This window comes from Leucoraja erinacea, chromosome 33 (genome assembly GCF_028641065.1).
Source record: "Leucoraja erinacea ecotype New England chromosome 33, Leri_hhj_1, whole genome shotgun sequence".
NCBI lineage: Eukaryota > Metazoa > Chordata > Chondrichthyes > Rajiformes > Rajidae > Leucoraja > Leucoraja erinaceus.
In genome coordinates this window covers 7617793-7637668 of record NC_073409.1, presented here as the reverse complement: position 1 = coordinate 7637668, position 19876 = coordinate 7617793, and the positions used below count along the sequence as shown (strand labels likewise).

At 47.8% G+C, this 19876-nt stretch overlaps 1 protein-coding gene across 1 annotated transcript in view; it reads right to left on the bottom strand.

The window, feature by feature from the left end:
- adamts17 (ADAM metallopeptidase with thrombospondin type 1 motif, 17) overlaps positions 1-5882 on the bottom strand; it is a 179157-nt gene extending 173275 nt beyond the window's left edge. The window contains exons 1-3 of the mRNA XM_055661163.1: positions 5765-5882; positions 5319-5581; positions 1703-1859 (exon numbers count right to left, since the gene is read on the bottom strand). Coding sequence (XP_055517138.1) covers positions 1703-1859; positions 5319-5581; positions 5765-5828 — 484 coding nt within the window. The 5' untranslated portion in view covers positions 5829-5882. The remainder of the gene's footprint in view (positions 1-1702; positions 1860-5318; positions 5582-5764) is intronic.
- Positions 5883-19876: the final 13994 nt, after the last annotated feature.

Here is a 19876-nt window from a genome sequence, read left to right as displayed (position 1 = left end):
TACCTCGACTCTGATCCAGAGATTAGAACAACCCACAAGGAGGACCAAGTAGCACCAAGTGTACTGCCGGCTGGAGGGAGCCATGATCCGGCTGAACATAGTTGACAAAGCGGGCAAGATCAGCCAAAGAAACCTGGGCCGAGAGCACAACCGAGGAGATCCTCCAACAATGTCCCAAAGATCAGAAAGTTCACCATCTTTCCCCTCCACGCTGGGTCAAACAATATCTTGACGTCAAATACATCCACCCTCCCTTTCATCTGGGACTCAATACTTTGAACATGTTTGATCAGAGCTTTCATACAGCAGAGCTGCTGACAGAAGCCAAGTTTGAGCAAGTGCCATCTGATAGCACCAATCTGATGTTCCACATTGGGTAGATAGACATCAGTGTTGGAACATCCCTGGAATACAGCCACAATTAGTTCTGGGGAACCATCACTGGCGAGTTGTTGCTTTGTTATGACCAGCGGAATCTGCCTGTTTTTAGTGTCAAGGATCGTAATGCTACAGGCATCTCGAGCATTGCTTCCTAATTCTACATTGTTAGTGTCAATGCAATATCAAATATGACCAAATATGACCAACACCTCAAATTTCCCAAAAGCAAATAATTAGGCAAACAAACACCCATTTTCTCCCTTTAGTTAAAATGGTTCCATGTTTCCACTTTAGGTATTTAATCGACAATGAGGAAATTCCGCACCATTCCCCTACCACACCTCAACAACAATGAAATTGAAAATTCCAATCACATGCACCCAAATTTGGCAATACAACACCCACATTGTCCAATACAATGGCAGAACTCCAACAACATGGATTCCACCAGTTTGAAGAAGTGTCTCGACCCAAAACGTCACCCTTCCTTCGCTCCAGAGATGCTGGCTACCCCGCTGAGTTACGCAAGCATTGCGTGGCTATTTTTGATGTAAACCAGCATCTGCAGTTTCTTCCTACACACGAGTTCCACCCTTACCTTTAATGAAGTCCATATGGAGTTGCCACATGCAACCAGTGAGCAGATGCTTAGCTCTCCACATATATTTAATTGTTGGATTATTTGTTGCCATGAATGTTGCCTTGTGTAGGTGATTAGTAGGAAAATGACAGGGGAGGGGAGACGAGAGGTCAGGGTGGGGTTGAAGGGGTACGAAGAGAGAGAAAAATGAGTGGGTGAATTGAATATATGGGATTGGGCTGTGGTTAGAGAGTCAGCAGAGACTTGATGAGACCAAACAGCTTCCTTTCATCATGAGTAAAGGAGAGAAAAACATCACCACTTTTTGACTTTGAGATACAGCATAGAAACAGGTCCGCCTGTGCCAACCAGCGATCACCCCATACACTAGCACCATCCTACTCACTAGGGACAATTTACAATTTACAGAAGCCAATTAAACTACATACCTGTACATCTTTGGAGTATGGGTGGAAACCAAGCACCCAGAGAAAACCCATGCGGTCACAGGGAGAACACACAAACTCTGGTCAGATACACCTGTAGTCAGGATCGAACCCAGGTGTGTGGTGCTGCAAGGCAGCAACTCCACCACTGTGCCTCTTTTCTGAAATACTTATTCAAGGCCTTATCGCACAAGCTGGTCAGCTTCTCATTCCGTCATTGTTTAAAACATGTGCATTAACAACCCTGACATTAATTCGCACTCTTTCCTCCAAACTCACTTCTAAAAAAAATTACCTTTGATCACCTTGCAGAAGTCAGAGCTGTGATTCTTCTTGGATGCGAGGGGCTGCTTGTGCCTGTAAATCCGGTGAACTTCCCCACTGAATGAAGAGTTAATTTTGTTCACAGGTTCTATGGACAACAGATCGTCACCAATCTGGATATATCCCAACTATAGGAGGAACAAAACTTCATTGATTAGGAAAATTGAGAGATAATTTATCCACCAAAATCGAGACATAATTTATTGCCAAGTTTGACATTGCTTCCTTCAATGGAACCATTAAAGCCTCAAAATAGAAAAAGACACAAGCAAAGGGCCTCAACATAGAGAAATGTGGAAAAGAAATGAGAAAACAAGTGCACATCAATGATTTCCTCTGTTCTATAGTACAAAACATCGAACCTTATGTTTTGTACCCTTCCTGCTTACTCAAGCGGCACATGCCCGGGTGGTTTGGTGTCAATTGTTTTGTCAATACTGCGAAACATGATGGAACATCTATAGTTTAGTTTGTTTTAGAGATACAGTGTGGAAACAGGCCCTTCGACCCATCAAGTCCATGCTGACCAGCATTCACCCATACACTGGTTCCATTTTATACACTAGGGACAATTTACGGAAGCCAATTCATCTACAAACCTGTACATCTTTGAAGTGTGGAAGAGAACTGGAGCACCCGGAGAAACCCACGTGTTTACAGGGAGAACGTGCAAACTCCGTACAGACAGCGCCCATAGTCAGGATCAAACCTGGGTCTCTTGCGCTGTAAGGCAGCAACTCTATTACTGGGTCACCGTGCTGCCCATAAATGTGTTAAACATGCTTATAAATGAAAATGTTGTTTCTGGCAAACCATTCACCCCAGACTTCTCACACAAATGAATTCATCTCTGCAGTTGGTCAGAAGGGAGATAATTTTGCCTTTAAAGGTGAGATTTAAATTAAAGTGCATCTGGCGGGGGACATTAGGCGCTGAACTTCCCGTCTTGACTTCATGCCAGGAGATACAAGGAACTGCAAAATCTGGTTAATACAAATAAGGACATAAAGTGCTGGTGTAACAACAGATCAGGCAGGACCTCTGGAGAACATGGATAGATGATGTTTCAGGTCAGCAACCCTCTTCAGACTGAATGTTTGTGGGGGGGGGGGGGAGGGGGGGGAGAAGAGAGAAAGTAAGCAAGAAGAGTGGAGGGGCAGGACAGCTTGGGCAGCTCACAACTTAACAGTATGAATATTGAATTGTCCCACTTTAGATAACTAACCAGCAAACACCCACCCCAAATGGACTCGCGCCAATTTCTCCCCTCTCCATACATTCCTTCCGCTGGTTTCGCAATTCTCATTACTTTATTCTTATGTCACACCTTTTGGCTTTTCACCTCTAGTTTTTGTCCAACCATTTGCCTACCCGCCCGCCCATCATCTACATATCACTCACCAGATTTTGTCCCCTCCCCCCCCCCCCCCCCCCCCACCATAATCAGTCTGAGGAAGTATCCCACGCAAAACATGTTCTCCAGAGTTGCTGCCTGACCTATTGAATTACTCCAGCACTGTCTTTTTTGACTGAATGTAATCCTGAGAAATCACAATCAAGTCAACATTCCCAGCAACTCGCAGGGTTGTGTACAAAGACAAAATGCAACTTGGTGAAAGATGCACTTTGATCAATCCAGAACTTGTTGCCTCTCAAGGGCTTGGGAATGTATTGTTTAAAGAGGAAAGATGTATAATATGGACCGCTAGTAAGATGTGGTCATTTGATAACACGGTGAAGGCAATGTTGTGGAGCGATTGCATTTATCATACTAAGTATTTTTGAAAGCAATGTTTTTAATAACTGTGGGAAGAGACTACAGATGCTGGTTTACACCGAAGATAGATATACAAAGCTGGTCAGTGGCTCGTGTTTGAAATCTTGTGTTTGATGTCTCAAATCTCATGTACAATAGTGTAATGAGGAAGTCTTTGGTTAAAAATAAAATAATCCCCAAATTTTCGGGTTGCGATCAGCAAAATATTTGTAAACGTGAAAATATTCCGTTATCACTGGGATTAGCGCGGAAATGTCATGAAACGGCTAACCAAGTGAGCAAAATAGAAAAAGGACACAAAGAGTTGGAGTAACTTAGCGGATCGGACAGCATCTCCGGAGAACACAGGCGGATACCCACTCATGTTCTCCAAGGATGCTGCCTGACTCGCTGAGTTACGCCAACACTTCGTGTCTTTTTTTTTAAATTGTAAACTAGCATCTGCAGTTCCTTATTTCTATATTCTGTTCGGGCGAATTTGGGAGAAGCAGAAAACTGGAATAACTTTGAACACTTAATTCGCCTTCTAAGAAAGTTTCCGGGCAGGTCTACTATTAAAACAGACGCTCTGCCAGTTAAAACTATATCCTCGCAGCCAGAACGTTGAAAGAGGCCGACACAAATGCACAGCCGCCTCTGAAAAACATCTGTTCATCGGTAGGAGAGAGTATCTGCTCGTAAAATCTCAAGCCGCAGCAGTAACGCGGCCGGCGGGTATGTTTAGTATATCGTATTCCGAATACATTCCCAGCAGCGGGCTACAACCTCGGGGCAAGCAGGTGAAAGGGGGGGGTAGTGGGAGGCTGGAGTGTACAGAGCCAACTCAGAGCTCACAGCCTCTGCAGCCTTGAGATTAATCTCTCAAATCCCTTGTGCATTCTTCAAAACAATTGGAATTAAACATTCTGAGACAAAAAAGGGTCGCTGACCGAAACGGTAGTTTTCTCTTTGCATCAATGTTACTCAACTGACCGAGTTCTCCCAGCATGTGTCGGTTACAGATCCCCACATCTGCAGTTTTATTTGATTACCGGAATTAAACAATCAATGGACTCCCAAATAATTTGATGCATTTCATAGTCAGGCGCCGTGCGTCGAGAAAAGTCGCCGAAACTTTTCCCGTTAGAAGTGGAACAAGTGGCTCCAAGTTCATCGATTCTTTGCAACCCGTTTAGTTCCCTTGCCAGGAGTCTATCGCGTTCTATCTTTAACAAGAGACCCTAACATATTTAGACACAAGGAACTGCAGATGCTGACATTTTGAGCAAAAAGACAAAGTTCTGGAGTAACTCCGCGGGCCAAGCAACATCCCCTGAGAACACGGATAGGTGAAGTTTCGGGTCGACTTCTTTATGGAGGAAGATCCCGATCAGAAATGTCGCCTATCCATGTACTCCACAGATACTGCCTGACCCGCTCGGTTAGTCCGACACTTCGTGTTAGTTTTTGTTCTATGCTCCCCTTCTTATGAAAACTACAGTGGAGCAAAGCACAGAGTGATGGAGTAACTTCGCTGGTCGGGCAGCATCCGTGGAGGGAATGGACAGAAAACATTCCGGGTCGGGACCCTTTTACAGAGTCCTAGACTCTATTCTCTACGATGCAACTCGTCCCACCCCTACTCTCTTCACTCGCCAGCTTTAGCCAAGGGTCCTACACTCGAGCGAGGGCAAGTGTGGTTCTACTGAGAGAGAACACTCTTTCTTGCCACCACCTCATCCTCAACTACATCAACCCTGGCCAGGAGCTGACAGACTCGTTGTGGGCCGAACGGTCTGGGGTCAGAAGAGGTGAAGGAGTTATTTATTACCAGTCCGTTGCAGGTGCTGAGCGCGGCGAAGGAGCGGCGGTGCCGGAGGACGTGGCCGCTGTAGAAGCAGTGATGCTCGGCTCGCAGGGGGCCCGTGTCTCTGCCCCGCTCCTCCACGGTGAATGCCGGCGCCAGGAAGCGCTGCCCCCGCCTCAAGGACAGCACCAGCTCGGTGCCCCAGGCCGGCAGCGGCAGCGCCAGCTGGAGCTGTTCTCCCGGCGGACCCGCGCCCAACCTCCGCGGTACGGTCAGCTCAGCGGCCGCTGGAGACAGGGGGTAAAGGAGCAGATTACTGAGAGGGAGCAGGGGGGGTAACGGGAGAGACCGGTGGGGGGGGTGGAGAGAGGTAGGGGATTGCAGGCAGGGAGGGAGTGGGTGGATGGACGGGACGGGGGGGGGACGGGGGAGAGTCGGTGCGGGGAGAGGGGGGGGGGTCTGTGCGGTACCTGGGTCCGGGAAGTGCAGCAGGCAGACGGCCAGCGCCAGGTGCAGCAACGAGGGGACACCCATGGTCCGGCCGCCGACAATAGAGACAACGCTCCCGGCGGAGAGTCTCAGCTCCCAGCGCCGCCGCTCCGCCCCCTCCATAACCCCGCCCCTCACCACGCCCCCTCCATAACCCCGCCCCTCCATAACCCCGCCCCCTCCATAACCCCGCCCCTCACCACCCCCCCCTACACACCCCCCCCCCTCCATAGCCCCGCCCCCACAGCCCCGCCCATCCATAGCCCCGCCCCTCCATAACCCCGCCCTTCCATAACCGCGCCCCCTCCATAACCCCGCCCCCTCCATAGCCCCGCCCATCACCACGCCCCCATAACCCCGCCCCATCCATAACCCCGCCCCCTCCATAACCCCGCCCCTTAATAACCCCGCCCCCTTAATACCCCGCCCCCTCCATAACCCGCGCCCCTCCATAACCCAGCCCTTCGCCACGCCCCATACATAACCCCGCCCCCTCCATAACCCCGCCCCTCCACCACGCCCCCTCCATAGCCCCGCCCCCTCCATAACCCCGCCCCTCCATAACCCAGCCCTTCGCCCCGCCCCCCCATAATCCCGCCCCTTCATTGGTCGCCCCATCACCACCACCCCCTATAGCCCCGCCCCCTCCATAACCCCGCCCCCTCCATAACCCCGCCCCTCACCACGCCCCCTCCATAACCCCGCCCCCTCCATAGCCCCGCCCCCTCCATAACCCACCCCTCACCATGCACCCTCCATAACCCCGCCCCTCACCACGCCCCCCCCATAATCCCGCCCCTTCATTGGTCCGCCCCATCACCACACCCCCTATAGCCCCGCCCCTCACCACGCCCCCTCCATAACCACGCCCCCCATAACCCCACCCCCATTGCCACGCCCCCTATAACTACGGCCCCTCTATTGCCCCGCCCCATCCATAGCCCCGCCCCCATCACCATGCCCCCTCTATTGCCCCGCCCCCATCCGTAGCCCCGCCCCTCCACTGCCACCCCCCCCTCACCAAACCTACACCAAACCCATTGAATTCTCCCAATGTTGTTAGCTGTCTCCTCCCATCCCTCAGCCCTCAGGCTCTTCCTCCTCCTTTTTCCTTCCTTCTCCCCGCCACCCCCTATCAGTCTGAAGAAGGGTTTCGGCCCGAAACGTCACCTATTTCCTTCGCTCCATAGATGCTGCTGCACCCGCTGAGTTTCTCCAGCATTTTTGTGTACATTCGATTTTCCAGCATCTGCAGTTCTTTCTTGAACACCAAACCCAAACCAGATGTACACAGCAATTCGTTCTTTCCCCGCACAATTAAAGCATGGAATAATCTTCACCCTACCATAGTTACCCAACCAGATACAACTAAATTTAAGGTAGCTCTTTCTTCCCAAAATTCTTTTCTGGCTTAAGTCTTCCCTCCACCACCTCCAGTTTAAATTCCATTTGGAATATTTTGGACGACCAAGAAACCAAGAAACCATCCATAGCCCCGCCCTTCAACTGCAACGCCCCTTCATCGCCCTGCCCCCACTCCATCGCCCCGCCCCCACTCCATCGCCACGCCCCCACTCCATCGCCCCTCCCCCACTCCATCGCCCCAGCCCCCACCCCATCGCCCCGCCCCCACTCCATCGTCCCGCCCCCACTCCATCGCCCAGCCCCCACCCCATCCCCCCCCCCACTCCATCGTCCCGCCCCCACTCCATCGCCCCGCCCCCACTCCATCGCCCGCCCCCACTCTATCGCCCCGCCCCCCACTCTATCGCCCCGCCCCCACTCCATCGCCCCGCCCCCACTCTATCGCCCCGCCCCCACTCCATCGCCCCGCCCCCACTCCATCGCCCCCGCCCCCACTCCATCGCCCCGCCCCCACTCTATCGCCCCGCCCCCCCCCACTCCATCGCCCCGCCCCCACTCTATCGCCCCGCCCCCACTCTATCGCCCCGCCCCCACTCCATCGCCCCGCCCCCACTCCATTGCCCCGCACCCACTCCATTGCCCCACTATCGCCCCGCCCCCACTCCATCGCCCCACCCCCACTCTATCGCCCCGCCCCCCACCTCTGAACATATAGAGCAGTTTGAAAGTGGTAGGTACGTAGTTGTGGGCATTATGGAGGCGTGGCGGAGAGTGGACCTGAGCTGGGTGCTGAATATCCAAGGTTACACGTCCTATCGAAAAGATAGACAGGTGGGCAGAGAAAGTGGGGTTGCTCTTTTTTTAAATTTCAAAATAAACTTAATTCAGGTAATAAATATACACAATACATGAACTGTGCAAAAAATCCATCTGACATTTTGGGAGGCTATACAAATGATTCAATACAGTCTACATACATTGCTCAAATTTCACAAATTTATCCTCCGCCCTTGCCACTCATGTACCCTACTGGCGTGGGATCCCTTTCCTTATTTTGAGGGGCGTCTCCACCACAGAGGGTGGTGGGTGTATGGAATGAATTGCCGAAGGAGGTAGTTGAGGCGGGTAGTATCGCAACGTTTAAGGACCATTTAGACAGGTTCATGGATAAGACAGGTTTAGAGGAATTTGGGCCAAACACAGGCCGGTGGAATTAGTTTAGATGGACCATATTGGTCTGTGTGGGCAAGTTGGGTTGACTGGCCTTGTTTCCACAATGTCTAACTATCATTCTATCCACCCACATTTGTAACAGAGACAATGAGGTGGCAACTAAGAGACAAGAGGTACAAGTGCTCCTTGAGTCAATGGCTGACATTGTTTCCAATTACCAGTAGGATCACCCGTCATTTCACTTCAGGCTGGTCCCTCGGCAGAGTTCCTGATAAATCACAAGTTGCTGACACAACCGAGTTTGGTGCATCCCAACTAGGAACAGATGCAGGAAAAGCCAGAGGAGGTGCCGCATGCCGTAACAGAGACAGTTTCAAATCCACAGAGGTGCCTGAGGATACATCTACTATGGTCTAGTCTCTGCATCCATTCCATGATTTAGTCCTTCAACTCAACTGAGTCCATAATAAGTAAGACACAAAATACTGGAGTAACTCAGGAGGTCAGGCAGCACCTCTGGAGAAGAGGAAACGGTAATGTTTCTGGTCGAGACCCTTTCTCCAGAGATGCTGCCTGACCTGCTGAGTTACTCCAGTATTTTTGTATCTAACGTGTAAATCAGCATCTGCAGTTCCTACACATAGATTTTCAGGAATAGCGGTGGCAATGAGTGTAAGGGGTGGGGCAGATTAAGCAGGACCCAGACCAGTAAACTGGAGCCCCTCTCAGGATGAAAAAATAAATAGATAGGAGCTAAGGAGGAAGCCCCCCCCCAGCTTTGTACCCCATTACTCCTCAACCAAAGACATTAAAGGTCAGATCAATGGAGGAGTTCATAACCGAGACTGCTGATAGCAATGAGTGAACATCACTGCCTGCTTCATGACCTGGGCTGTTCTGCCGTTGTGGAATGTGCTATACAAATGCATTGGTCTTTCTTTCTCCATTTATCAGGCAGCTCCAAGGTTCCATGGCACGCAACACACACAGGGAAGAGCCAGGTTCATGTGGGGAAAAGGGAAGTTTAACTCGTGCAGAAAATTAGATTCTTGGCTCACAAACAGCTTTCTTTACAAAACATTCTAATGAGAGCTGATGTCGGCCGTTGTTCCATACTGCACTTGAGGCTGTTACTTCACGAAGAGAGAGAATTTAAAAAAATCCCTTTTCTCAGAACAATACTTCATTGTCCTGTATTTTGGAAGCACAAATATAAAAGTACTCACCACCTACAGCCAAGTTCTCATTGAGCTTTCACGGCATGAAGCCTCAGAGTGCAAAAAGCTACATTATTGAACTCCCTAAAGCACAAAGCTCAGCTTTAGAGTTCCCAGTCTCATTCTGCTGGAAGAATTATAGCGTGCTGACTCTGAAGATACACATTGATAACTGATGATCAACCATATGCTTCGGTGAAAGGACCAGGGCGGAAGACCTTTCATTGAAACAAGCCGGGAAGTGACCTCTTGCCAAGTTGGCAACATGGTTGACACAAGGACGTGATTGGTACACACCGGCCACACTTGGCACTGCTCCACGCTGCATGATTCTCCGCCAATACAATCAAGACATCTTTAGTAAATTGCGCAGTGCAAAGTGCATGACGTCCCTCAGGCTTTTGAATGTGAACGTGTACTCTTGAACATATTATGTCGACTGTTGGCAATTGGAAGTAGAGTGAAAAGTCACGACCATTGCTATTTAACATTTGGATGCAAAGGAAAGAAAGACTTGCACCGATATAACACTTTTCATAACATTGCAAAGCAGTGTTGGAGCTGGTAGAGCTGCTGCCTCACAGCGCCAAAGAACCTGGTTCGATCCTGACTTTGGGTGCTGTCTGTGTGGAGTTTGCACGTTCTCCCTGTGACTGCGTGGGTTCCCTCCGGGTGCTTTGGTTTCCTCCCACATGCCAAAGACGTGGGGGCTTGTAGGTTTATTGGCCTCTGCTTCCTGGCAAGGATGAAACAATTCAGCAATTGGTTTTCCAGTTAATTTCAACTGTGGAGTGCACTTGTGGTCTTGGCCAAGGGATAATGACACAGGAGTGATGACCTTGCATAGGCAACATTGAATTGAACCAGTAACTCAGCGGGACTCCATCTGAGAGAAGGAAAAGGGTGACATTTCTGGTTGAGACCCTTCTTCAGACCCAAAACCTCACCCATTCCTTCTCTCCAGAGATGCTGCCGGTCCCGTTGAAATACTCCAGCTTTTTGTGTCTTTCTTCAGTTTAAACCAACACCTTCCTACCCATTGAATCTTTACTATCCTTCTTCATGGACCTTGGTTTAATTCTCATCTGAAACAACTCTTTAACTACCACATTGGGGTATAAGCCTGGATATGTGGAGTGGGAACTTACAACCATCAAGCAATGTTACCATTTGCCTTGGCTGAACAATGGTTGTTGCCAATCGGTTTTAAGTGAGGTGAAAAAGGCCAAAGGAAATGAAATCCATTGTTTGGAAAAAGGACTATGTGTGAAGAAACAATTTGAGAATTAAATTGTGAAGGCAAGTCTAAAAGGCACCTTGTGATGGATCAGGAGAAAAGAATCAGAGGCTTTGTGTATTCTCTGAATAAAAGCTTATGGAATCCACTTCCACCAGTTAAGGTAGATACAAAAAGCTGGAGTAACTCAGCAGGTCGACCCGAAACGTCACGGCACGGAAACAGGCCCTTTGGCCCACCACGTCCACACCGACCAGCACACTAACACTATCCTACACTGGAGGCATTTTTTACATTTCTACTGTTACACCAAACCAATTAACCTACAAACCTGGACGTCTTTGGAGTGTGGGAGGAAACCGAAGATCTCGGAGAAAACCCACGCGGTCATGGGGAGAACGTACAAACTATGTACAGACAAGCACTCATAGCCAGGAACAAACCCGGGTCTCTGGTGCTGTAAGACTATAGTCAGCAGAGAGACTATACATGCTTACTCCATCATGACTCTCTGCTGTAACTGGTTGAAGTATCGTTTGGTTTGGAGGCTGTGCTTGGTTGTTTAATTGATGGATGGGAAGATGCTGGTTTTCAAGGGCCCTGTATCTGAAGAACTTCTTCGGAAACATAGGAAACCAGCTGCAAAATTGCTGAATAACTTTGGTTCATAACAAGCCAAGAGTCAAGAGTGTTTTACTGTCATATGTCCCAGATAGTGAAATGAAATGTGCCTCGTATATAAACATAGTACACTGTAAACAACATAAAAGAGAAGAAAAAAAGTTCAGTATATACACACACACACACATATATATACACATATATAAATATATACTAGACCAAGTGCAGACCCGTTGGGTCTGCTCCCCCAATGGTGTGATCCCCCAACCCAATATTCCACCATGCACCCGTCTCCTCCAACGGAACTGAACCCGTTCCCAAATGTAAGATTCCAGCACTTCCCTGCCTCCCTCAGCAGTGGATTGAAAAAAAATTCCAATTGCACCTCCCCTGCCTGCTGCAGCAGTTCCAATTGTAATACCAATAGGCCCTCCCCCTCCTGTTGAAGCACTTACTGTGATATCCCATTGAGGTGAAAAGTTCAGAGTGTTCCTGTCTTGCAACTTTGTTTTGAAGTGTGTTGGAAGCTGATAGGAAGGAGCAGCGAATCAAAAGGAAGAAAGGCAGGCGGCAGCCACAGACTTTTATATAATATAATAGAAGATATATACACACACATATATATACACACATATATATACACACACACACACACATACATGTAAAACAAACAAACAATAATAAAACAGCAAAAAAGATAAGCCAATGCCCCAAGTCTATGTAGTTCAGAGCTTATTTGGAGGTTGTGGTGTTGAATAACCAGATGGTTTTATGGAAACTGTTAATGAACCTGTAGTGGTTCACTGCTAGCTGTTCCAGGAGCAGAGGAGGAGTTGGGCAGGACTACCACGTCTAAGCATCGTAAATAGTTTACAATGAGGCAGATGCCTCAGCCTCTCCCCATATGGTTCACAAGGGGCACCTCACAAGGTTCAGTAATCGCTTAAAATCCAGCAGCTAATCCGAGAGGGATACAGCACAGAAGCAAGCCCTTCAGTCACCAAACCACCAACCACCCATTGACACCAATCCTATATACATTCCACTTCATACTCTCTCCAAAATCTCATAAATTCCCCAGGTTTGGTGAGAGGTGGAATCTGATGCAAGTGTGGGGGGGGGAATAATAACTGGGCGAATCTACAGTGGCTAATTAGCCTCATAACCTGCATGTGTTTGGAAAACGGAGCACCCGGAGAAAGTCCACACGGTCACTGGGAATGTGCAAACTCCACACAGAGAGCAGCTGAGGTCAGGCCAAAACCTGGTATCTGTCGACGTGAGGCAATGGCTCTACTAGCTGCATGAGAATCCGTGTTCTTAATTGCCTCAAAACTACATTGTAGCTAGAGACAATTTAGATCCAGTTGGTCCATGGTTTTCACCCACTGAGTGATGACCCAATGGGACAAAAACAAGTTTAAAATCCTATTTTATTTCAAGAGAAATGATTAAGGGAGATGATGTAAGCAATAAATTAGTCCCTGATGGAAGTGTGAAAGAAGTGATGGGGTATTAGCTGGCCAGAGTAATCAATGAACCTCATAGTTAGTCAGGCATGAAGTGACAGCTAATTTGTTATTGCCTACTTTGAGCTGTTGCCAACGGTCTATTTCACTCACTATGTGTTTATATTTTCTATATATTTGGTTAGATTCAGTCTACATACTTATTTTGTGCTCACCGCTTCACATTCCAATAATAAATCAAGGCCACATGTTCTGGACAGCTTTTTATTACCATAAATGTTTGTGCAGCTTGGGATGCAGATACCACAGCGTGGAGAGAGAATGAGGAGGTTCCCCAGAGCTGGTGGCAGGACCAAGGGCTAAAACATTTGAATAATAAATGTTGATTCAGGAGAATGTCTAAAATAATATTCACCTCTGGTCTGCAACACAACTGATCGTCTTGGAGGTCTTCACTGCAACAAAGGGATATGATGCCATCATCTACAAGGTTTGAGTGGTAAGGAAGGAATGGGGAGCTCAGTCCTATTGGTATTCCATGTCCTGTGCCTGTGTATAGTTTAGTTTAGCAACATCAGCCCAAAGGACAAGGCAGTGGGTGTGCCTTCTTCTTCTGAAGAAGAAGAGAACAAAGGAAGAGGGCAAAAACCAGGGGGCAGATTGTTATCTCAATGGGGTTAGGTTAGGTAAGGGCGAGGTACAGCGAGACCTGGGTGTCCTTGTACACCGGTCACTGAAAGTTGGTGTGCTGGTGCAGCAGGCAGTGAAGAAAGCTAATGGAATGTTGGCCTTCATAACAAGAGGATTTCAATATTGGAGTAGAGAGGTTCTTCTGCAATTGTATTGTACTCTGGTAAGACCGCAACTGGAGTATTGTGTACAGTTTTGGTCTCCTAAGTCGAGGAATCACATCCTTGTGATTGAGGCAGTGCAGCGTAGGTTCACGAGATTGATACCTGGGATGGCGGGACTGTCATATGAGGAAAGAATGAAAAGACTAGGTCTGTATTCACTGGAGTTTAGAAGGATGAGGGAGGGATCTTATAGAAACATGTAAAATTATAAAAGGACTAGACAAGCTAGATGCAGGAAAAATGTTCCCAATGTTGGGCGAGTCCAGAACCAGGAGCCACAGTCTTAGAATAAAGAGGAGGTAATTTAAGACTGAGGTGGGGAAAAACCTTTTCACCCAGGGAGTTGTGAATTTGTGGAATTCCCTGCCACAGAAGGCAGTGGAGGCCAAATCACTGGATGGATTTAAGAGAGAGTTAGATAGAGGTCTAGGGACTAGTGGAATCAAGGGATATGGGGAGAAGGCAGGCACGGGTTATTGATTGGGGACGATCAGCCATGATCACAATGAATGGCGGTGCTGGCTCGAAGGACCGAATGGCCTCCTCCTGCACCTATTTTCTATGTTTCTGGAAAGATCGTCCTCATGAGATGTCTTTCTGGGACATGCTTGGAACAGTGGAAAGGTAGTCACGGTGGCGCAGCGGTAGAGTTGCTGCCTTACAGCGAGTGCAGCGCCAGAGACCCGGGTTCGATCCCCATTATGGGCGCTGTCTGTACGGAGTTTGTACGTTCTCCCCGCAACCTGCGTGGGGTTTCTCCAAGATCTTCGGTTTCCTCCCACACTCCAAAAACGTAGGTTAATTGGCTTGGTAAATGTAAAAATTTACCTTAGTGGGTGTAGGATAGTGTTAATGTGCGGGAATCGCTGGTCGGCGCAGACCCGGTGGGCCGAAGGGCCTGTTTCCGCGCTGTATCTGTAAACTAAACTAAACGAAACACAATTTTGTTTTGTGGCCCCTGAACGCCTGGCTGTGTAGCAGAGACGTATAAGGAACGGTTGTGCTGTTGGTGTGACAGGATTTATTTGAGATCAGTGCAATTCACTTCAGCACTCTCGCGGAAAAAATCTGAACCTTGAGGCAAATTAAAGTTGCACTCAAGCCATCAATGGTCCAAGAGGTGGCAGACAACAGGCTGAGGTATGTCCATAACAGGGTATAAATAAGTGATAGTCTTCCGTGTGGTAAAACCTACTACAGTTCATGCTGGAAGAGTAAAACGAGTAATAGAATGGCACCACCAAGTAGCAACAGGCTGATGTTTTATGACCGTGCAAAATAGTGGCAGATCACTGGCATCGATTCCACTCTGCCACTCCCACTGTGGGCTTGGTGTAAGATCTTGTGTCCAAGATCATGAGAGGAATAGAACAGGTAAATGCACAGTCTCTTACCCAGTGTGGGGAAGTCAAGAACCAGTGGACATAGGTTTAAAAAGAGGGGGAAAAGATTTAATACAAACCCGAGAAGTAACTTTTTTTACACAAAGGGTGGTGGGTGTATGGAACAAGCTGCCAGGGAAGGTAGTTGAGGCAGGTACTATCATAATATTTAAGAGACATTTGGACAGGTACATAGATAGGATAGGTCCTAGAGGGTTTAAGAAGGAACTGCAGATGCTGGAAAATCGAAGGTACACAAAAATGCTGGAGAAACTCAGCGGGTGCAGCAGCATCTATGGAGCGAAGGAAATAGGCAACGTTTCGGGCCGAAACGTTGCCTATTTCCTTCACTCCATAGATGCTGCTGCACCGCTGAGTTTCTCCAGCATTTTTGTGTACCTTAGGTCCTTGAGGGTTATTTGCCAAGGGCGGGTAGGTGGGACTAGTCTAGATGGGGTATGTTGGTCCGCTTGGGCAAGATGGGCTGAAGGGCCTGGTTCCACATTGTGTGAATCTATGACTATGACTCCTGAAGTAAGAGTTGCAGATTTCCTATTAGTTGAGGCAGATACAATAACAATATTTAAAAGACATTTGGACAGATACATGGAGGAAAGGTTTAGAGGGATATGGGCCATATGCAGGTAAATGGGTTTTGCTTAAATGGGGCATCTTGGCTGTCTTGGAGAAGTTGGGCTGAAGGGCCTGTTTCTGTGCTGTATGACTCTATTACAGGCTGAATGTTAACAAAAACAAAACAGTAAGTGGAAAATACTGCTGCACTGACCTGCTGAATATTTTTAGGTTTGGCACGGTGGCAAAAGAGTTGCTGCCTTACAGTGCCAGAGCCCTGGATTCGATCCTGACTACACATGCTGTCTGTAAGAAGTGTGCATGTTCTCCCTGTGATTGCATGGTTTCCTCTGGGTGCTCCGGTTTCCTCCCATGCTCCAAAGACTTACCGTACATGTTTTCAGGTTAATTGGCTTCTGTAAAATTGTCCCTAGTGTGTAGGAGAGTGCAAGTGTATGCGGTGGACTCGCAGGGCCAGAGGGCCTGTTTCCGTGATGTTTTCCCAAAGTCTAAAGTTTAGAGTTTACGGTTTTTTATATTTGAAGGTCAAACATTCTTTGCTGATTTTTCATCCTCCAGGGTTAATTTTGTTTTCAGCAGAATAAAGGCAAGAGCTATAATAAACATTTTTCTCCATCGCACACCCATTTCTGGTCCGAGATTTTCCGCCATCTGGAATTTACAGTTTTGGCAGAGCTGTTCAGTAATGGCAATTTCTGTAAATTTGTTTCTGTAAATGAGAGCAATGCCGAATAGAATTGGGAGGGGAGGGAAAATTTAATTTAGTTTAGTATAGTTTAGAGATACGGTATGGCCCTTCGGCCCACCATATCCGCACCAACCAGTGATCCTCACACACTATCACTATCCTACACACAGTTGGGGCAATTTACAATACTACCGAAACCAATTAACCTACAAACCAGGTGAAAACCCATGCAGGTCACAGGGAGAATGTACAGTACAAACTCTGTACAGACAGGACCCACCGTCAGGATTGAACCCAAGTCTCTGGCGCTGTAAATGGCCTGTCCCACTTTCACGACCTAATTCACGACCTTTTTTACTCGTGGACATTTTTCATCAGGCTATAAAAAACGCCGCGAACTATTTGATGCCACGAGTACCTACGACTAGCATCACGACCTCGTGACGACCATGCTGCGAGTATGAGTCAAGGGCAAACTCGGCAAAGGTCATGAAAGTGGGACAGGCCCTTAAGGCAACAACTCTACCACTGCGCCACCGTGCTGCAGTGTTGATGGCAATGTGGGAGAATAAAAGATGGTGTAATATAATGTAATAGGATTAATATAAATAGGTGGCCTATGGGCTGATGCCATCTCTCTCTACAACTCTATGAACATCATATTTCAATGTGCAGAGATGAGAGCTGCAGCATCATTTTTAAAAAGTGAAATAGGAACGTCGTGAATTGCTTGAAAAGTTAGTATTTAAGTGAGGCGGAAGAAATGCATCTCGGAGAACAGGTACACAACTCAAGCAGTGAGTTGGATGAACATGGCCATGCATAGTCAAACCAACACTATCATTTATTTCTGACAGGTTAGAATTGAAAAGTCGAATTTGCATCGAGAGGGGTTTAGATGACATGAAGCACTGTGCATATTCGAGCCTTCATTGGCAAGGCATGATAGAGAGCAGCAGGAGCTTTGCAGAAGTGGCAATCATTTAAGGTGATAACAATCGGGAAAGATCAGGCAGGCTGCAGCTCATTTCCAGTGAAAGGCGGAGAAGCAATTTAAATAAAGGGTTAAGACACGGGGAGAGGGTTCATCAGAGACGGGAAATGGCCACTGCACTCACCGATGCTAGAAATGGCGTTAAACTGGGCGTCCGCAAGGTGCCGTGAATCACCATCGCCTTTACCACCACAAGATGTAATCTCACTGCACTCCATGCTCTCTCTGGTTCCATGTTTCCTTGCTGTATCTCTAAAACTAAAAATAAAACAGTTTTATCAAGCCAATTAACTTACAGAGGAACTGCAGATGCTGGAAAATCGAAGGTACACAAAAATGCTGGAGAAACGTTTTGGGACGAAACGTTGCCCACTTCCTTCACTCCATAGATGCTGCTGCACCCGCTGAGTTTCTCCAGCATTTTTGTGTAACTTACAAACCTGTACGTCTTTGGAGTGTGAGAGGAAACCAGAGCTCCAGGCGACAACCCACGCGGTCACGGTGAGAACGTACAAACTTCATATAGACAATACCCATAGTTAGGATCTAACACGGGTCTCTGGAGCTATAAAGGGCCTGTCCCACTTTCCTCTGCCGAGTTGAAAGGACCTTAAAAAAAAAAATCAAGATTTTTGTGATCTACGAACTCCTCCTCCAGACTATCTTTTCACTCGTGGACTTTTTTGTTATGCTGAAAAAAACGTCCTGACTTACCTGATGCCCTGAGTACCTACGGCTGGCATAACGAGCTGCTACGATATATCTATGGACTCCTACGACCTCGCTACGGACATTCTCCGAGCTTGAATTAAGGGGAAAACTCGAGAGAAATCGTGAGTAACTCGGGAAAGTGGGACAGGCTCTTAAGGCAGCAACTCCCGACCGCTGCGCCACCGCGCCGCCCACTGTGTAAGTTGTTCTCTTGCATTTACAGCACTAGCATCGACCCAAAGTTGCCCCACCATGTCCTATTCACAAAATAAATAATTGTGACCAATTCCCACTCAATCAGTTTACCATCAATCACCAACAAAGTGCGAGAAGATGTTCCTGAGTCACGTATGGACTAATGACTTACTCATTGACATCCAGGTTAGGCTTTCTTAGGATCACTCAGCTCAGCTAAGCCCAGACTCTCAAGCTATGTTACAGAGACAAACAAGGTGGAAATGGCATCCCTCGACCTCATGGTAACATTTGACCAAGTACACGACTCTGCCTCAGCCCATGACCTGCAGGCCACCATCAACCTTAGATCAAGAAGAAGGGAAAATAAACCCTCTGAAGAAGGGTTTCGGCCCGAAACGTTGCCTATTTCCTTCGCTCCATAGATGCTGCTGCGTTTCTCCAGCTATTTTGTGTACCTTAGACCAATACTCCTTCACTTCAACCTTCCTCTTGCCTTAACCTTCCTAATACTTGCGCAGTCCTAGTGCCCTAACAGTTTGTTGACCTGTTGGTCGTGACTGTACCCAACCATCCAGATCCTGACCCATCACGACTGAGACATCGTGGCTCACCGACCCCTCCCCCATAGCACCCTCACTGATCCTCCCCTCTTGCTTGGAGGAGTTTGTCAACAGTTCCATTGTAGACAGCCAGCCCAAATCATAGTCATGGAACATTGCGAAAGGGGTTAAGTTAATGTGTTTTAATCAGAATAAATTGTGAATTCACGAGCAAGGCGGTTTCACGCAGAAATATGAAATAGCAAATGCTGCCAAAGTTTTACTGACAAAAATAATTAGGATAGTTGATCATTTTCTCGATAATGTAAATCATGGAAAATAAGGCAGAAATGGTGCCCATAATCGCCCTTTAATCTCCGCCATCAACTACGTCAAACTATTCTTTCAATCAGTCCGTCGGCTTTTTATTTATTCGGCTTCCAAGTTGTTGCTGCTGCCCTCAAGCCCAGGATTGGAACATTCCTGTGGAGATAATTATTCTTTCTCAAAGAGTGGAACACAACTGTTTCATGAGTGTGGCTCGCATTTTGCTCAGAGTCAACGATCTCCTGGGCCTGACTCATCACCGCACATCTTCTGCGGCAAGCAATTACAAAAAAGTACAAATAAACCCAGAGCAGGGGGTGGGGGTTGTTCTTGGCGCTGTGATAGGGTGCACTTCAAGCTGAAGTGGAGCCTGTTTCACATCTTGTCCTCTCTTTGATTCCCATTGTGTCCTGGTGCACTGGCTTCTCTGCCACAGAAGGTAGTTGAGGCCAGTTCATTGGCTATATTTAAGAGGGAGTTAGATGTGGCCCTTGTGGCTAAAGGGATCAGGGGGTATGGGGAGAAGGCAGGTACAGGATACTGAGTTGGATGATCAGCCATGATCATATTGAATGGCGGTGCAGGCTCGAAGGGCCGAATGGCCTGCACCTATTTTCTATGTTTCTATGTTATAGTCATAGTCATACAGCATGTAAACAGGCCCTTCAGCCCAACTTGCCCATGCCGGCCAACATGGACCATATCCTTCCAAACCTGTCCTGTG